Here is a 21,180-nt window from a genome sequence, read left to right as displayed (position 1 = left end):
GTGATGCCAGTGACGCCACGAAACTAATGTGCGTTAACTTAACTTGTACTCCGGGAATGACCATCTGTATAAATAAGCGTCCAGGTTCGGACCTCGTTCGCGGCGCAGTGGTGGTCGACTGAAATTGGTTTTCTGTGGTTTTTCAACTTTAGGACGTGAATGTGAGCAGGGGAAAAATTCTATCCGCAGAGAGCAGCCAGATCATGATACTTTCTTGCATAATATGAAAATTAGGGCATTTATTATCTTCACTTCAAAATATGTGATTTTGAAGATGGCAGTACCAGCGAGAACAGGGAACGAGCACAGCTCTGACAACATGAATACGTACGGAGCCACACGTTTTCCTCAGAATACACATTCCGGCATGTACCGATTTGTTAGAAATTCCATAGAGGAGAATGTACACGAGGTGCAAATACGGTTACGCAGTATTAGTATAGTATAAATAGGTTGACCATATTTCATGGAGGAAAATACTGAACTTATTATCCTAAATGCAGAAAAATACCCCCATTCGAAAAACGGAAGAAATTTGGGAAAGAACAGCTTTAAAAATGCGGGTAAAAATGGTTTTTCCGCTTTCAAATGCTGTTCTTTCCCAAATTTCCTCCTCTTTTCGAATTCTAATAGCTCTGTGAATATTGCACTTAGAAACATTTTATTTGAATTTAATTTGTTGAATTTTATTTGTTGGCATCAAGAGTAGACAGGGCAACAACTTTCTACTTGGAAGTTAAAGCATAGGGGAGTTTAGTATTTTATTTTGCTACACACTGTATTTTCACTCCCAAATCTGGTACAGGGCAATTTTTGAACGCCTGATGGCGTTCTTTAAATTGGAATCATACCTTTACGACGGACGGTTGATGAAATAAAGGCCGTATTAGCACTTACAGGACACCCTGTATACAGGCAGATAGTAAAAATATATTTATATAGAGCCTATATTAACCTATGTTGAAAAAAAAAATGAAAATATAATTTTTAAAGAACTTACAGCTTTGTGCATTGAGATGGACACTGGGTCTCAACGGTTGCAAAAAACTTCTGAAATCTTGTTTTGGATGCCAACTTCTAAAAGATTGTATTCGAAAATGTAGATTCAAAAATAGTTGCATCTGAATGCAGTTCACTCATGGTCCCACATGTAAGAACCTTGTGGCCTAACACATGGGCTCAATTAACATCAATTTTAAAAGAACTTAAAGGGGGTCCATTGGATTGCTCAGGCCGGGGCCTATGATTTTGTTAATATGGCTCTGCCCATATGGGGGAGAGCTGGCAGGCGTCTGGCCTAAGATCCCGTCACGTATCTTAATGGTTTTGTTTTCTCACTCTAATCTATAAGCTTATAATTGGAAGGGGCTATGAAAAATCCTGGACTGTGTGGGTCCACCAAAGAATCTAGTTTAGGGATCCAGAATGTATGGGTCATGAGTTTATTGATTTGAAATTTCTGTTCGGTTTTCATCACTTCCTAACATGTCAATATCTGATCCATCTGATCAAATTATACACGGTAGAATACTGTGCCACATTTCATAATCCATATATTTAGGTCTATATAAAATCAACGACCTTATGAGAGAACAGTGACAGTGAAATAAACTTATTTCTACAGATTTATTTTGGTAGAAAATGAAAATAAATTTCAAAATTTCATGCATAGATTACACTCCAACGTTTATAATAGGTTAAAATTGTACACTTTGAGACGAATAACGCAAAGAACCGATACTGCGCATCCTGTTAACAAATGCACGAACTGAAATAGAGTGAAGTTAAGATACGACTTGCTTGGCCTACAAAGGGTGTATCCATCAAAGTGTAATGATGCTTGGTGAAAAACATGTCCAAATTGAAATGTGTTCTGTTACTATTTATGTAAAAAAATTTGCTCTTGTTGTTTACATGTTTTAAGGTACAATACAAGAAATGCATGAATGAACCATGAATTGGGAAAGGGAGACGTGGGTGACAAAAGTTTGAGATCCACTGCAGTAAAAGGATTGTTGTCAATGATAAGAAGTCAATAATAAACCTTATTACATGAGAAACAGATTTGATGTGAATATCTCAGGGTTATATGTCCATTAAGATGGACGATGGGTGTGTAAGGGATAAACGATTCTAAAAAATTATAAAGGTCAGATAAATCCTTTCTGACTTGACATCTGCTTAAGTCGACATGTTTTTCAATCCCTTCGGGGGTAGAAATTCACCATAAAACTTTTAAAATCGATGAACTTCTCACTTATTGCACTTTTCTTTCATTTTAAAAGTTTATTTGAGCTATCACTGACGTTAATGTTGAGGTACGTTGAAAACGGGTCATTTTGGAACAAAATATCGATTTTTATTTTTTTTTCATTTTTTACGAAAGCACTATTTTGTAATTCTAAAAGAATCCTTGTTTTGTTTAAATGATGCTCAGAACCCGAAGTTACATCCACATTTAGTGTTAGTTTTTACATCTAAGTGATATGTGAATAAGCACTTCAAACGCGTTTAACGGAGTTTAACGTTAGTTTTGACATTTTACTTCAGTTTGAAACATGATTTCTAAACATCTATTCATTTTATCATTACGAAATTTTAATATGGTATTTTCTTATGCATTTTTGAGGTTATGAACCAAAATCTTAAGTCTATCACGTACATTTATCAGGTTTACAGTGTTTTATAGACTATTACTAGTGTTATTTCAAAAATTCACATGTGCATTAACATATTTGAGTGTTACTTATGAGCATGAAATACAATCCTTTAGATTTTGATTCATGACTTGCACGTTTACTAGCTGAATGTATGTGTGAAAATATCAAAACATTCCATCCACATAGAATATTTTGCAATCGCGTTTGAAATATCACATGCATTTTGTTTAAAATTTGACATGAAAATGACTTGGGTAGTCCAAAATTTATCAGTTTTCAACAGTTTGGGACGCTTTCTATTAAGAAAGTTATATGTTTAAGTTCACTCTCCAGTGCTATTTTAAAGAAAAGTGACAAGAAAGGTAGTCGGATGCCTTAAGAAAAGAAGGGAATGGGAGGGGGGGAAGGGTATTTATAAATGGAGGAAACATTACGGAGCATTATGCAAATGACTAAGTATAGACGTTAGGGGGAAACCCCCTCCTCTCTATTCTTTAGACTCTATTAAAACGGAGGTGAGAATAAGTCACGTAAAACTTTGTGAAGCGTATATTTACATCACGATAAAGCGTTTAAATAAATAAATTCAAAAAGAAAAAAAGAAACCACACACATCTGTTAATACTCACGTTATCCATTATCATGAAAGAATCCGACCTTCATTTTGTTATGTATATAGTATATACTAGGAATTATATGAATAAAAACAAATAAGACTTTCCCTACACATCGGGGGGGGGGGAAGAAAAAAAAGACTCTACACCCCCTCAACGAGATGTTCGTAATGGACTATTCCAAACACACACACACAACGAACAGAAGAGAGAGAGAGAGAAGGAGTTTCTCTCTACGTTTCATACACTTCACTATTCAGTCTGACAGCAGACGACGGGAAAGATCAGGGACGTACGGACCTAATGCCGTGTGTTTCTAACGTGGACGGATTTTTGTAGCAGACGACAGTCGTCACATTGTTTATTTATATACGGCGGGTTCCTGATTTTTTTACGGAGGAAAGATAAATTATTTTTCTTAGTTTCTCCAATGTTCGGAATTTTATGAATGAAATATCAAATTCACTAGATATAGTAAAAAATATTCAATATGATATATATATATATATTTGTAAATTATATATATAATGTTTGACTATTGACTTTGATTACTAGATAATCACTAGCAAAGAGAGAGTGTCTTTGGTATATACCGGTTTTGTTTATTTGCCTTTGTTGTGTACCTGCTGCGTGCGCTTGTGGGATATTTGAAGCTCCACGTGACTAGTTTGATCATAGTCACATTTCATTATCATTTCGTTGTCCCTCTGTGCGGTTGAATGCTTTGCGTACCAAATGCTGTGGATACTGTTATTTGCTTTTGTGGGATTTAATATTTTGTGAAGTGCGTGTTTTTTGTGAGGTGTGTGCTGTTTTACTTTGAGATTTTCTATGATTGAAAGATACGTTCCAAGAGGATATGATTCGCATTCAATATCAGCGTTGTATAAGGATTTTAAATGTGTGCTGATTGGATACTTCAACAGTGATGGATATCGATACTCATCCGATTGTAAGTTTTATTTCTCATATTTACAATTTCTTTTGTTGTAAATTTCGAAATTTATACCTTAATTTACAGGATTTTTTAACCTTTTGTGTTACACTTGGGGGAGGGGGAGAATTGGAAGGGTCGTGCCCCCGAACCGGTTAAAAAGTTTTGTTCTCTTCATGAATATTACCTTAACTGATTTTTGACCACTCTAATTTATGACCAAATCTCAGTTTTTTTTTTTTTATATATTATAACTGATTACCTGAATAACATATTTGAGAAGTTGTTAAAAATTGGACTTTAGCATGTTTTTCTTTGCAATAAATTTTAATTTCAAATTAATTAACTCGCATTAACTTGTTCACGATGTGACAAAAAATAAAAATGGAGGAATAATTTATTTTTCTATTTTTTTAAAAATTTATTTCTTTGATGGTTATTTTTGAAATGTAATGAAAAAATTAAATATCTTTGTAAACAAATTCGAACTCGTTAGACCTTTTTCATTTCCAAAAATGTTCGTTTCATACAAAAATTTGTATGAAAATTGGAAAAAAAAAATATTTTAAACAAGGCGTTGGGCTAATGTAAGTCAGCCAAAAAAAAAAAAATGAGTTGAAACATTACCCGACTTTGGCCGTCAGGGAAGAGCCCTGTGACTAGAAATCATAGGGCCCTTTCCCCGAAGTCAAAGATGTTTCATCAGTAAGTGGCTGCATGTTTAATTTTTGGTGCCCCGAAATCACGAAGCCTTGGGCAAACTTTCCCGATTGCCTATACCGAAATTCGGCCCTGACGAACTCAAATCCTATATACAAGTGGCGGCTCCATTAAGAAAACATTTCTGTCATACACACAATGAAAATGCGAAGTTGCGTCTTAACGGGTGAACCGATGGGGAATGAGTACGTAACATAAACCGTGCCGTACAAAATACATTCGAATGTACTATAATTTTCCATATAATCAACGGAATACATATTTAAAAAAATAATTAGTGGGAATATAGACCACTGCGTTGTATATATCCTGAGCTTTATTCCCTTCCCCCGAGTTGCCGGTATAAACATATTATTTAAAAATAATATTCCGAAATGTGCAAAATTATTTCAGCAATTATGTCCATCAGCCTCGGCAGAGGATTAATGGATGACATTTTCCCCTCAAATTAACAAAATTAGTACATGTATATGTGGAATTCTACGCAGGAAATTATGATAGGTTCAAACTCGCTAATCTTCCTGCCGCGTGTGGTTTACGAAATTTTCTGTGCAAATCCCCCTCTGTTTATATAGAACGCGATAACAACGTACCTCGCGAAATTTTATGGAATATGAAACGCGGTAATCGCGTTGCTCGGCTACAGGGCGAACAGTTCCGTTGACAACTCTCTCTGTCATGGGGATCTTTAGCACCCGACCTGCTATGATCAAACTTGAAATAATAAAAACTCTACGTTGAAATTCTAATAGAGGAAGATTGAACTGGTGAAATTGATGAATATAGTTGACGTAGCACTGAAAAAGAACCCTATAAGTTCGGTAAATTTCGAAATGACCACGTGGGGGTCGCTCAAGTCAATGAAACTTACCATTGTTTGAATCACGGACTGGAAATGTTCGTGCGCAGAAACATTACTTGGCTAACATTAACAGAATTTGCTTTCCCATTACAGAAATCGGAAATTTTCAGTTTCTGTAAAATACAGGTTGGACGAGAAGTCCTGGACACATTTAAAAATTTTACAACAAATCACAACCAATTGACAAGTACTTCATAACAAATCGCACTTTTTTCATGTCCTGGGGTTTTGTAAAATTAAAAAAAGTTCAAATTTCACTCATAGGTGGCGCTGTAAAACAGAAAATACGACATAACACGCAACACAGTATATAATTAGTGTTTATAACACAATTCGCGTTGTATAATACTCATATTTCAACATGACCACCCTTTCACCCGTTCAGATGAAGCCCGAACTAAAACGGGCACTCGCATTGAAATGTGATAGTTTCATGTAACGCAAATTGTCATTAATATAAAAAATGCACTGTTTGTATTGCATTTTATGTTATGCCAACACCATCTGCAGAAGGCATCTCCACGCGAAGCTCCTGATGTCACTAAAGAAAGTCATCTCGCCTATAACCATTGGATATAGTAGGCCGACGCATGCGCCATCTCCACCCCTCCATCCTTTTTTATAGTACAGTCGAATCCCGTTATAGTGAAAAATCTCGTTGTAACGAACACGTTTCCATTCCCCCAGATAAGTTTACATAAAAACAATGCAAAGACCTGGAATGCCTTTTATAACGAAGCGATTTCTCGGGTCTCTTAGAGTTCGTCATAACGGGATTCGACTGCATATCCAATGGTTATAGGGTGAGGTGGCCTTCAGTGACGTCACGAGCTTCACGCGGAGGCCTTCTGCTATAGATGGTGTTGGTTATGTCGAGTTTTTCGTTTCACAGCGCCACTGTGAGTAGAATTTGAAATCGTTTTTTCAATTTTACAACAACAAACCTTTCTGTCATAAGTATTTGAATACAAACCACACCTTTTTATGTCAATTGGTTGATTTGGTATTAATTTTTAAAATACACCCAGGACTCTTCTCGTCCACTCTGTATATTACATATAATTTACACATGATGGTTGTTGAATCGACATGTGCGATGTCATTAACTGCTGGTCGAAAATTTAGAATATGGGTTTTTTTTTTCGCATAATGCAGGGGTTCTCGAACTTTTCTTCACCCGCGTCGCCCCATTCCTCTATTCAATACTTATCCGCGAGCTCCCCCAAAGCTGTAACAAAGAATATTTTCAAAAAACCTTCGCCAGGGTCACAACTCTTTAGATTATTGACAATCATTTGATTAACTGACGATTACTAGATTCTTTATGAAAATGTCATCTTGTTTATGGTTTTGATTGCCTATCGGAGTTTGTTGTTTCGATTTTAAGTATCTGTTATATGATCTCAGATTGACGATCGTTTTTATATTTATTTTATTTTTGTTCCCATCGCGACAATGCTTTGTTGTTTATTATAAAACTTTCCGAATACACCCATCCTTCGGGAACGCTTCGATGTATCTCTGAGATGGGAAGCGGGTTGTGCCCGATCTTCAAAGGTAAAAGGGTCACAACTCAGCGGCGCCCCTGACAAAGGTTGGAGGCGCACCAGGACGCTGCGGCGCACAGTTTGAGAACCCCTGGCGTAACGTGTTTTTTTTTCACCTGGAGTGATAGACGGGACCTGAATGCTAAGGGTGCAGCCGCATCGTGTCTCAAAACAATTGTATGAGGCTTTAAAGCACTATATTAAAATACATTGAGGACATGTGATTCCTATTGGCATTTTTTACGTATTTCATTTTCACGTTTACTTCTTGACAGAGCCTTTTCCCGAAATTACAGGTGCTAACAATATCCATACACTTGCAGATATGTGATGAAGGAGGGGGGGGGAAGACTTGCAAACTGTTTTCGCACCGGGCCCACCCTGAGAATAATAATGAAATTCTTGACGGTAATCAATGACATTAGAACAGAGGAATGCTGGAATTATTTCTCGTTGAGAACTTCCCACGTGAAGCTCAAGCTGAACATCCGCTGTTCTGAAACACTCCCAATACCCATGTGGTGGATCTTACTCTGAAACATTAACGAAAATTTCACCCGACAGTTACATTATTTTAATTCACCGGGATCAATAACCTCTTTAGGTCTGGGTTACAATCCCACTAAAACACTGTTAAGCATTCGAAATCGGCTGTATAAATATCCTAAGTAGTTCTGACGACTAGTAGCAGTTATATGGTCTCTCTATATAATCTCCAACGCAACCTTAACATTATTTCCGAATGGTGGCTCAACCTGGGAATTACCTCTTAACTTCTCAAAAACTGTTTCTATGAAAGTTACCCGTAAAAGAATTCCCCACGATTTCCCTTAAACTCGATAAACAACTCTTTGATCTCTGAGGTTTCCCATTATAAATACTTGGGCATTATAATCTCTTCCTATCTCCGCTGGAACCTTCACGTTGATTATATCTATAATAAATGTCTCCAAAAACTCTTTTTCCTTCGCCGTAATCTGAAATACTCCACCCATCATGTCCGTCACTTGTGCTATCAGACATATATTCTTCCTGCCCTCTCCTATGCCTGTGAAGTCTGGGATCCCGACACCCAAACCAACATAGACAAATTAGAATCTATCCAAAATAAATCCACTCGTTTCATTTTTAGCTGCTGGTCTTCTGTCTCAATATCCAACCGCTCTCCTCTTTTCGACTTATTTCTCGTTTAACTTTTCTTTACAAAATACTCCATGGGTTTTTTTAATATTCTAATCCAACCTTCACATTTCTCCGTTAGACTCAATCATTCCCAAAAATTTCAGCCCATCTTTGCCTCTTCAGATTGTCACAAATTTAACTTATTCCCAAGAACTATTATCGACTGGATTGTACTACGATTTCAGAATTCTCTTGTTCCATCAATCGTCACTCTCGTCATATATAAATTCCGCATCCTCTTGCCTCGGCCAAACAATATTGAATAAATAAATATGGAATTCACGATGGGAAAATGATCCTCTTTTTTCTCCTTTGATGAGGAATCCATTTATTTGATGTTCCCTATCGATGATAACATACGGTGGGTTCTATAAATTCCATCTATCTCCACATGAAGACACAGCAGACCAAGGCTATTCGATCTACAGAAAACGTATCCTAACTACGTATTTCCACTTGAGCACAGGTACATAATAGAGACAATGAAACCGGAAGCCAATCCAATTCCGGACCGTGGATCTGGAGATCCGGTTACTAGTGCTATTGGACCCTGATCTGAAGAAAAATAAATGCAATTGTTTTTTTTTAGGAATCGCTGTATTTTTGTATTAAGGAGAGCTATTCGATTTGCTTTTGCGATGAATGATCTGAAACGATACTAAGACATGAAAATGTGTGAGAGAGAAGACATTTTTGCTTATCTTACTTTTTTTTTATAAGGAAACGCCCAAAGGCGAAAACTTATTTTCTCGGGGCAAAAGCCTATGAGTAATATATATATATATAATGATCTCACCGGCAAGTCGTGTCTAATCATTTAAGGTCCGGAACTTCATGCACAATAGCTGCAGCTAATTCAAGACGAAACGCAATTTTTTTTTGTAAAATTCTTCGATGTATTATTCATTCGGGGAAGAGATTAATTGGCGAGAAGAGAGGAGGAAAAAAATGGGTTCCCCCCTAATATTATCTCGCAACTGAAACGTAACAAAAGGTCTTGAGCAGGAAAATGAAAGATGTTCTTTCATCATAATTTTGTAGGTTCCTTTCTGCCCCCTTATAGAATCGTGATTTTTTTCCCCTAAATTTTACCGTTAGATCAAAGGAATCTTAACGAAATTGGAAGACGCAGATCAAATCTTTGAAAAGTGGAACATACCTGGTGATGACAGTAGAAACTCGTTTATCCGGGCAACGTTAACCGATGTTGTGTTTTCTCAGTAATTTTTTTCTTTGGCGATGAAGAAATAATCTTGAGCGAAGAAGAAAGATCTGAAATTCTATAGTCGAGAAAAACTATGCTGTAAGCCCTCTCAGAAGCATTCACGAGATATCTAGCTTTCTTAAAAGCCTTATATTTTAGCAATGATAGGCAGATATGTTGCAAACCTATTTTCTTAAGCCTTTAAACAGTTTTTAAAGTTTTTCTGATCCGCATTATAACTGCCACATAGAAAATCATTGAAGCTTCTAGAAATTGCCACCTATTTTCAAGATTTATTTTTCGATTGCGATAGCTGATAAATGCTTACACCCCCCCCCCCCCTCACAACATAATAGTTTTTCCCTCTTCCTTGTATTATTATTGTTTCCTCTTATTTATACTGTACGCAATAATACTGTAATATCTTGAAGGGAAAAAAAAAACATCGTCTTTCTTCCCTTCTGTTATTAGACTTTGGACTAAAGCTGACTCCGCCCACTGGCAGTTGATTGGCAGGACGGGGGGGGGGGGGGAGAAAAGTATGTTATCAGGAGAAAACTTTCAACGGTATGTGGGGTCGGGGTTGAGAGTGTTTTAAAAATCCGAGATATTTCGGGATTGCTGCTGTGAGGGTTAACAAAATACTTCCCTATTCTTCCTTTGCACTGGCTGAAAATCGTAAGAAAACCTACCGTATAAAAAGATATGACATTTTACAGAAGGTTAGTGAATTCTGCTTATTTTTTAAAGGGTTAAGGGAGGTAACTTTCTTTCCAATTGAAAATAAGCAAAAACTATACTTTTGAATGATGGTTTTGAGCCGGGAGGGGTGGGGGTGTCGGCAATCAAATTTAACTGGCGAGTTACTGATAACTTGTTCCATTCACCAGCGATCAACCCAACAGGCGAATAAAAATACGAAAGACGTGTTCTATAATTACAAATATATTGTTATTGTTGATCTGTGATGAACAACTCATCATCAGCAACGTGTGTGATCTTGGCGAAAAATGTTTACGTTGAAAATAACCCATGAAGCCAAAGATGAACTACATTCTACACCTCAACCCCTTTACGTATATGATTTTTTTATTTGCTACAAATTTGGAGGATGTGCAGTTGAACATGCAGAGTTAAATCTCATAAAGTGGTATTATTGCTAATATATAGGAAATGAAAGGAAAAAAAGTGTGAAAAACACACACACACACAGGATTTTCTTTCTCTCCCTTCTAGCTACCATTTCCTTGATATGCATGTTACACTATATATAGGGTGATTTTCAGAAAAGATGGGAAAAACTTTGATGGCAATTGTTTGTATTGGTGTGTACTATCACCTCTTAAAAGAATGCATGGTCTAACATGAAACGCAAATGCGCTGGCGCGTTTCGAAACTTGAAGACGGGAATACTAGCCGATCTCCCATTTGAAAAGTCTTCTCATAACCAGGCAGACCTAAACACGATACGTACAAAACTGCGAAAATTCAGGAAGCCTATTTGCTAATTTCACTTCTAATATAGAACGTGAAGGGCAGCACTTCTTTGCACAAGAAACTCACCACTCTGACATTAAAAGTGCATTAGAAACTAACACACACTATCCATTAGAAATTCTCCCAGAGGAATGTTTTCGAGGTGAATGCATGGTTGGCCAATTGCTCATGCTTAGTGTTTGTGCTAAAGTTTTTCACCACATTGCGTTTTAGGCGATGCATCAAAGTACCGCAACTAAATTCTATGTGAGAATGGGAAAATCGGCTAAGAAATTAGTGTTGCAAAATATATAGAGGGAGAGTCCATGTTGAACATTAGAAGAAATCATGAGCATGCAAAATCCATTTTTTTACAGGGTAAAGTCCTTCAACTTTTTCAACAGACACGGTACGACCGTGCGATTTTTCGATTTACCGCAACACAATTTACTGAAAAGAAAATTTCACAGCCACGCAATTCACTGAAAATAAAAATTTAGACACATTTCCCTGCTAGGAAATTTCGCCGACAAAGTGATCTAGGGAGTGAGCAGATAAACGAGTGAGTCACTCATTACGGTCACTCACGCACTCATTACGGTCACTCACGCAATCATTTACTTACTCTGCCACTTATACGGTTACTCAGTCAGTACACTTTTTGACTCATGCAATCACTTATTCACCAGCTTATTCCCTACCTCATTCACCAATTCATTCGGTCACTCACACTTGCTCAATGATTAAGTCGGTTGGTCACTCCCTCACTGGTGACGAACTTTTGTCGGTGATTTTTCTGTAAATCGTTTCGACAAAGCATTGCATAGTAAAAATTTATTGAAATAAATCGCCACCACACAGATTTTACAACTAGATGGCGATTGATATTAGCATCAATTAAAAAAAAAAACACCGTTCGTGAAAGATGAAAGAAGTCATTGAAAATTTATTTTTCCACCAAATCATACGCCGAAAAAAAAATATTGATATCGCATTAAGATATACGCATATGCAAATGAGTCTAACACCCGGTTACAATGCAGCGAGTTCATCGCACCCGTAGAAACATATTTATGAAACCAGATCCCTTGGGAGAAAAATACGCGGAAACATTTCAAGTAAATAGATTTATTTCGAAATTAGAAAAGGAAGACATTCTCTCTCTCTCTGGAAATATAAAACCGAAAGTTGCGAAAATAATCATATCTCTTCTCCAAACTCATTCTTTTTTTTTTCCTTTTTAAGCGTTTGTTGCTTTTCCCACGATACTCCCTCCACTCATCATGTGATATTCATGTTGAAAAGAAGAAAAAAATCACAAAAACCGAAAGATTTCAAAAATTCCAGTTTTTTCTTGTGTTTTCTCATTTTACAGCAAACAAATTAAATGAATTTCAAAAAGTCTTAAAACTAAACAAAAAAAATTTTGGTTTTTTTTATTCCCACGGTCAGTAATAACACACGTTTGTTTGAAATTGAATACATATATTTCAAGAAAAGATCTGGTTTTCAGCTTTATTTAAAGAGTATGTTCAGGAAATGAAATATTTATAGAAATATTCTAGGAATATTTTACCGCCCTTCATTATACTGGAACTGGAAGACAAAAAAAAGAAGACATTAATGACCTAAACCATTAAATTTAATAACCTAAAAAAAAATGTATTTCTTAAATGTATGTATCTCCGTTATACGGCTGAAAGGGGGAAAAAAAAGTTAATTAAATTCCATATGTTTAATTACCGTAAATTATTTTTTCTCTTCCATTTGCTTTTAATGGATTTTAGATGCGTGATGTTCTAAAATACTCACGAATTGAATTTTTTTTTTTTTTTTGCATGTGTTCTATATGCACGAACAACACGGAATGGCCACTTTTATTTGCTGTCGAAAGAATATTAATGAATGTTAATTGCTTCGAAGCGCATTCATATACGATTATCGTGACGGAAAAAAAAAAATTGAGTTGGTATATTATGTTTATCATGTTCAATTAAATTACCGTATTTTGTTACAGAGAAACTTGGGATACGCGATTGACTGCATTACTTGAATTAGGGTATTGAAATTCGGTGATTGTTTTAATGATTTTTATTGACTAATGTTCCATTGGATTCTATGAAATTATTTAGAATGATCATTTTTCATATGCAGGAAATTGTCGTGTACGTATTTCTCGTGCGCGGAAAATTCATCACCTAAAAATTCATAGACGAACATTTATGACAACATAGACGAAGTGGCATAGTGAGCGAGTGATGATCAGGTGAGTGAGCCAGGGAGTTAGTGAGTGAACAGAAGAGCAAATGAGTCACTCGTATAAAAAAAGTCACACTATCTACATATTTCACCAAACACGAACTCCGGAGCCGTATCACTACATTGAAATTTACTGCCATTAACGAGGTGAGTTAAAATCAGTGTTTCCTAAAGTGGGCAATATCGCCCCCTTGGGGGCCATGGAAAGATCCGGGGGCGGTAGAGGTTTGGAGTTTAGTATAGAATCCTGTGGTTTGGCTTGGGGGCGATGAAAAGAAAAATTTATGAAGACGGGAGGTGAGGAGACGAAAAGTTTGGGAAACCATGTTATAAATGAAGGTGCCATCGGTGGTCGCCTCAAGCTCGTTAGGGGAAAATATCTTGTCTATATATATATATCCTTCGCCCGGCTCGAATATGACGGTAACCTTCACGGTGGTAGACGAGCATCTTACCACCATGTCACTCGCTCAGTCACTCATAAAGTAACTCGCTTACTCATGATTTTTATTACTTACACGTCTGAACAATTTTATTTCCATTTTTTCACATCGATAAAAATTTTAAAAGCGCCATTCTCACCCATCAGTAATGCAGCTCCCCAATCATTTAGTGACTTTAAAAATTTTGCCAAATGTCTCGTAGATGGGCAAGAAATTCCTACGGACCGGCAGTTGAAAAACAGTGTGTCAGACTATTTAAAAGCAGTCCTAATGAGAAGAAATCGTTAAAGTTTTCCCCCATTTATCATCTTAACATTCTACGGGATCGACTATTTCTGGAAGCGAACCGAAGTCCATTTTCAACGAATCAACCATTGATATAAACTTCTTCGACAGTCAATCGATAATTTCAGTTATTAAACACTCAGCTACCGAATTTCAATGGAACTTCCAACCGCCTCTAATACTATCATATTCAGCTAAAAAAAAAAAAAAGATAAATTTCACCATCAATGTTAAAAAACCAGCCTACAGGCAGAATATAATACGTGCTACATACTTTGCTGTAATCCAATTTCACAAAAGAAAGCTTTTTTGTCGATCGAGTAGAGAAATGTGTAGCGCCTGAAGGCGATGGAAGAAATTCACTTTTCGTTGTTGAGATCGAAACAGACCGAAACGAAGTTATTAGTCATTCTTCGTTCAACATCAGGTCACGAATATGATCAGGATTGAGGGTTTACGACATGCATTGAAACGATATTGTGGGGAATATATAATCTCATTAATACCTAAACATTCCTAATAAAAGACAAATTAAAGCAAGCTGAACGAAGGGTGGGATTGGATTGGATTCGAATTCAAAATGTAAAGCAGAGTCATTCAGAACGTGTACATTAAAACCTCTATTGGAAATTTGTGATTGGGGCCATTCAAGTATTATGTCAGAAGATTTTTTAGTCATTTTGACCACCCCCCCCCCTTCCCGTCAGCAAAATTTTGTCGACTCCACCCTGACGATCAAAACTATATTTTTTGATGCAAAAAATATTTTAAAAAATTTAAAAAATTTCGGAATTTTTTTTTTCTGTTTAAGAAATTTATTGTGACCCACCCTCTAAGTCATATATGCTAAACCCATAGCCCGCGGACCAAATGTGGCCCTTGGGGGTATCTGACATGGCCCACAACCTCAAACCTAACTCTGAAAATGAATTAAGCGGCACATTTTTAGATCACTTAAGTGACCCGCGACACAGTTCCAGAACGCTTAAGCTCTCTGTGACACATTTAGAGATCCTTGAGTTACGTGGTGCAGTTTTAGAGCACTGAAGCTGCCCCCATTGCAGTTCTACATCATTCAATTTACCAGCGGCACATTCTCAGATTATTTTAAGTGATTCGCGGTACATTACCAGATCACTTAACTGATCAGTGACATAGTTACGGATCACTTGAGTGACGCACGGCACAGCTCTAGAGCACTCAAGTGACTCGCGACACATTTCTAGAGCACTTGAGCAGCACGGACACATTTGCAGATAACTTGAAGGATCCGCGGAACATTTAGTGATTTTAGTTTTGTACAGTTCCACACTTTTATGAATATATTTATACTACAGAGTGAAACTTCGTTTATACGACGTTCAACAGGCCGAGTTAAAACGTCGTATAAATGTTTAAGTCGAATAACTGAGACTTAAAGAGAAGACACCCCCCCCCCCACACACACACACACACACGCACACAGAGAATATTATAAAATTCAATGCGTTTTGCTTGCATCTCCAGTTCTGTCATTTAAAAAAAATGTTATTTCAATCATACTTGAGGGAAAAAGTTTAATCGCATTTCGAATTACATAAAGAAATAAATTAGCAGAATTTAGCAGAACATTACCTTTATGACGCGACATTGGGTAATAAATTGCAACAAATGGAATTGATGGGAAATTTTCCGTCTTGGACTCTCGTTTTTTGTCGTAGTAGATGATTTGCAGCTTGGTCTTCGGTTTTTTTTTTCTGCCTCATAATCTTTTTCAAAATTGTTCAAAAATCAACTATCGTCACACTAATTTAAAATTCTTGTCCAATTCTTCCAAAATTGTCAGTTTTCTCTTTTTTTAGAGAAAGAGCTTTTTGTTTTGTCGACATTATGAACGGCGGATATAACACATCCAGCAAGTAAAGCACCACAACGAAACAAAATTCTACAGGAAATGATCGAAACAGCTTACTGTGTATGTGTACCGTATACGTGTCTTATCGGCAGACCTGTGCCCTCCGCGTGATAACAATGCGCTTATCTTAACCTCTGGGGATAACACTGAAAACATTCGAAGAGAAAAAATCTGAAAGGACATATGACCGTCAAAGCAATTGTAATCCGTTTCTTTGGTTCTCGCTGCTTCTGCGTATTCTCAGACACAAGCAATAAACAAATCACTAATCTAAATAATCAGTGTGTCCACTCTGAAAAATGACCATCAACCAGGTCACTGACTATTTTCGTATGCGTCAGCAATCACCTTGAAATTTATGGCTGTTACGGTGACAATATGCAGGACGAAATGTTGAAGCAAAGGGTTTTCACTTCATACAAGAATTGTGTGCATTTGCTGGATAAACTCTGTAAATGACGTTTTTCCAAAAGATTCGAAGTTCGAGCCGATGTGAAAACGACGAGTAATTGAGGATTTTACGTCGAGTAAATGAGTTATTTTAACATTAAAATGCATAGGAACCAATTGCGACCAACCCATGCCAAACGTCGTATAAACGTGAAAGTCGTATAACTGAATCGACGTATAAACGGGGATAAGAAAACTAACATTTAATGTTAGTTTAAACCTCGTATTTCAATGCATATTGTCAAAAGATCGTCTAGGTACCCTAAAATAGGGCCCCCCCCCCAAACTCTTATAATCTGATTCTCGTCTTTATATGTCTGACCTCTCACATGTTTTTTTGTATTTGTATATGAATGTGCATACCAGGGGTGATTTAGATTCCATGACAGGGCCGTCCCCTCAATTATTTATTTAGTCACGTAATGCTTTTCACAATGTATATTTTGAAAGTCCGATAGAGCTCTCAAAAATATTTAATAGGCCGCCCGACACCCATACCTCTAACGCACCACCAAACCGATTCAACTGTCTTGATATTGATACTGAACGTGATGATCAGGAAAAAAAAAATCCGTTTTGTGATTGATTGATTTTTTTTTTGCAAACCTAAATAGTTAGAATTGATCAGAATTCGATCAAATTCAAACAAGTGCATATGAAGTTTTTAAATATTAACTTTAATATTGATTTTATAAACCGAAGGCAAACTCATTTTTCTGTTGTAAATCTTAGTTATTCACAAATACAGAATAATTTTAAAGCCGTTTAAATGATGCATCTGCTGTGCATCCGAAACTGTTCTTCGGAATTGCGTGTACAAAAGAAATTAGTGCGTGTTGTGAAGCGACACACTAGCCAAGTACTAATAAATAAGTATCGTATTTCTTCGAATTATAGCGTCGCGGCATTTACATTGATCCAGCACATAGCTTTAGTTTCAAAAAACAAAATGTTAAAAAAAATTTATCTTATGTGAGTTTGGGAATTCTTGCTGTATATAGGCTCACGTATTGGTACGTACGTGCTTCGAATCTCCATCAAATTGCCATTTGTTTAACCCTTTCAGCAACAGATGGCGCTAAATGTTCTAGCAAAAACAAAAATACAATTAAATTTTTTGTTTTAGATCTGAAAAAAGGCATGCTTAGATTTATATGATGTACGTATTTTTTAGATTTGATAGGTAACATAAAATATTCGACTATTTTCATTCTAAACTAATGCAGGTCGTAAACATTTTTTTTCCCAAAAAAATTATTTTTCAATGCTCTTGCTTTTCATATGAAGTTAATTTCATTTTTCTTAATGACTATAGAATCGATTGTAATTAGACATTTTGGAAATTTTCTGTTCGTATTTTCGGAAGTAAATTATGTGACAAATAATCTTCATAAAATGAATTTTTCCTTTAATTTTTTTTCTGGTTTTTCCTTTGACAAATCATAGAAGCGGGATCAGACTGATATCACACGATGGTCGAATATAACAATAAATCTCTTACAAGAACGATATTTTTTTACATGTTGTTTAGAATCGCCTGTAGTCTAATGTCTCAGTCCTTTCAATGTCTAACTCCTTTCAATACGTACAACGATATTCATTACTACGATGAATCCCTCTGTAACAATATTTTTCGAAGAGATTTTGAGATCACAAGAAAGATATGTTTTTATATGACGCTTCAGTATATTTTTAACCCTAGATTACTAAATATTCGTCTAATAGATTAGTTACTGAGTAACATTGATTTAAGTTTAGTTATCTAGGGTTAAACTCACCTGTTCTTTTTCCTGCGAGCGGGTCTATTAGATCTTGGATCTTTTTTAGTTAGTTATTATCGTTAGTTTTATTGTATCTTTCTATTAGTTTTATTGGTGTCGGTATTTTGTACCAACTGATCACCGGAAGTGTTAATGAAGACGTTTGTTTTGGTGCTTTCTGTGTAGTACACTAAAGTGGATACGGTAAACCTTTGTGTGGGGTAAAACAGCCAACCGAATTTTATTGATAAAACAATTTTTATTTCATGGTAAATGAATACTAACACGTGAATTTTCTGGTGCTACTGACAACACTGGTTTAGATTGCAATCATTTTGTTGCCGGGGGGGGGGGGGCAGATATGAATTTTACTTTCCTAAACAAAATAAATCTTCATATAGCTAGTTTTTCGTATATATTGTACTAACAAGTGGAGAGGAAGTCTTTCTCTACATATACGTTGCTATCTGGTGTCCTTGATGCCATTTGCGAGCTATTAGCGGAATGTTATCACCGTCCATCGCACGGTGCCATTTGGCATATATATATATATATATATATGTATAAAATGCCGAATTGCTTCAATGAGGGAATATTCTATCTGCTTTGATAGCTTAGTGGTAGAGCACTGGTCCGACATACGAGAGACTGGGTTTCGTGTTCCCGTGTGGAAGCGAAGATGAACTTTCCTAAACATCAATATTTCTTCATACAGCCAGTTTTCCGTATTCAGTAATCTCTTTCTTACACCGTCTCACTTATACGTTTCTCTCAGTTATAAAACTATTTTCTGCATTCCCGATTAAAGATATAGGTAAGTAATGCTATTCATTTACACGCGTCTCTCACTAAATCGTCTTTTTTCTTGTTCCCTTGCAACAACGCATAAATGAGAAATCACTGTTCATTGTTTTATTATGATTATTAGTCAACAACAGCATAAATTTAGTGGCATGTGATGACAGTGTTGCCTGTTGATATAATAACCCATTTATTACGATATTTTTTGTTCCAAAGCGTGTCGTTACTCGAGGGTTTTTTTTCATTATTCAAATCAAATTTATTCATTTTCCCTTATACAGAAAGATTTAAAATTAATTTCTGTAAAACATATTTACCATCCAGAGGGTATGAAGCTTATAAGGATGATTGAAAACTGGCATAATAATTAAGGAATAAAATAAAATACGACACGAACAGAAACATTAAAAAAAAGACATACAACATAAGACAAAATTATAAATGTTAAATAAAGAGCACAATGATAAAAATAAACAAACAAAAAACATACAACACACCAAGACACAAATCTCAATGTATGACGAGTTATGTAAAATAAACAAAACGTTAAATAAAAAATATGGGGATGGGATGAAACTCGCACATACATAGGTAACACAAACGAGAAAATTTTGTAAAAAAAAGTTGTATGATTTGTACCCACTCTTTCAAAAATAGTATTTTTCTTTTTAATTTAATTAGATGGAAGTTATAATTATTTATTACCACTATAGCGCTTTAGTGATAATTTTATTTCACTTTTTTATAATGTGGTAGAAAAACTGTAAAATATAGTAGAACTTTTTTTTTTAGTATACGCATATCTCAGAGACATCGCGAAATAATTTTACGACTGAAAGGAATTGTTTTGATGGATTTCTGAAGGAAACTCGTTGATAATAAAGCTTTTAGTTTTCAATTTCTTATAATTATCAACTGATTTATTAACACTGTAGCAAGATAATCATAAACTCGTAGCTGGCATTCATCGTGATGCATAGAAACTCTATGTGCATGTTTTCGTGATACTTTGAATGCATATAAAATTAAATACCAGTATCGAGAAAATTCATTTTTTTTTATTTTATTCACTTTTTATGTCATTCTTCTACATTGATGAACATAATCTGCGTTCAACGTTCAAATTATAAGAATGTATAGCTCACGAACATCGTAAACATTACGAATGTAAACACAAACTGCTGGAAAAAGTCAATTATCTTTAGGTACTATGTCAAGAAGAAGAAGGCGGCTCGAGGGTACATGACCCAGCCACCAGTTTCTTTGCTAGTGTCATCAGGTTAAGATGACGAAGAGGTCGAGAATATTGAGAAAAAAGGCTGATCACCATCATCATCGTCTTCGCCGTCGTTGGGAACGGACGTGCTATTATCGCGCTCCGCTCACCGACACGCCAGTGCGCCATTTTGTGTCTTTCTTTGTGTTTTTCTTCGTTCTCGTGAGTTTTACTTAGCGTGTTGTTTATTGTTGGGTCATATTCTGCGGTGATTTTCTTTTTTTTTAGCGCACGTTGGATTGTGAGATAAGTGGTTTTTTTTTTTATATTGCTCTCATTTTTTTTTTAAATTTTCGTTGTGTATTTTCGATCGACTTATATTTATTTTTCTCGTTCGCATTTCATTTTCGTTGTTTTTTCGCCAGGTTCGCTCGCTTCTTTGATATAAGTTCGTAGGTTTTGGACGTTAGTGTTAGCAAACAGTGTATACTTTTTCCCGGGTACTCTCAATAACGTTGTTTTCCTTCCATTTGGGCCTATTGTTGTAGTGTTAGTGTTTTGAGATAGTTAGCTAATTCTAATAAGTATAAATTGTACTTCGTAGCTTAATACTTTTTTTAGAGGGTGTTGTATTCTTTATATACATATTTATTTTATTCTTCGTGATTTAGTGCTGAGCATTCTACTTTACGTAATTTTTTCGTATAATCTCTTACGTATATTTTGCATAGTAATGTATTTTACATTATTTTAATTTCCAGTTAACGTTTCTCATTTTCGTATTGTTAAGTATTATTATTATTATCTAGCTTTAGCAATAGTGTTAGTATGCCTCGACCTCGACTAGTGTTGTGTAGAGCTTGCGACGGGAGG

The 21,180-nt window shown here is 35.8% G+C and overlaps 1 protein-coding gene across 3 annotated transcripts in view; it reads left to right on the top strand.

Annotated features, from left to right (window-relative positions):
* Positions 1-21,180, top strand: part of LOC149088015 (uncharacterized) — a 517,816-nt gene that overhangs the window by 63,948 nt on the left and 432,688 nt on the right. The window contains exon 1 of one of the 3 annotated variants that reach the window (XM_089243797.1): positions 3,541-4,226. The exons of the other annotated variants lie outside the window; for them this stretch is intronic. Within the exon in view, the coding sequence (XP_089099923.1) occupies positions 4,203-4,226 (24 nt within the window). The 5' untranslated portion in view covers positions 3,541-4,202. Of the gene's footprint in view, positions 1-3,540; positions 4,227-21,180 lie in introns of those variants that run through there. 3 annotated transcript variants of the gene reach the window in all.

This window comes from Pholcus phalangioides, unplaced genomic scaffold (genome assembly GCF_987345545.1).
Source record: "Pholcus phalangioides strain wild (caught in Gottingen) unplaced genomic scaffold, Ppha-v1.0 ptg000003l_1, whole genome shotgun sequence".
Taxonomy (NCBI): Eukaryota; Metazoa; Arthropoda; class Arachnida; order Araneae; family Pholcidae; genus Pholcus; species Pholcus phalangioides.
This window is presented reverse-complemented; position numbering and strand designations above follow the sequence as displayed.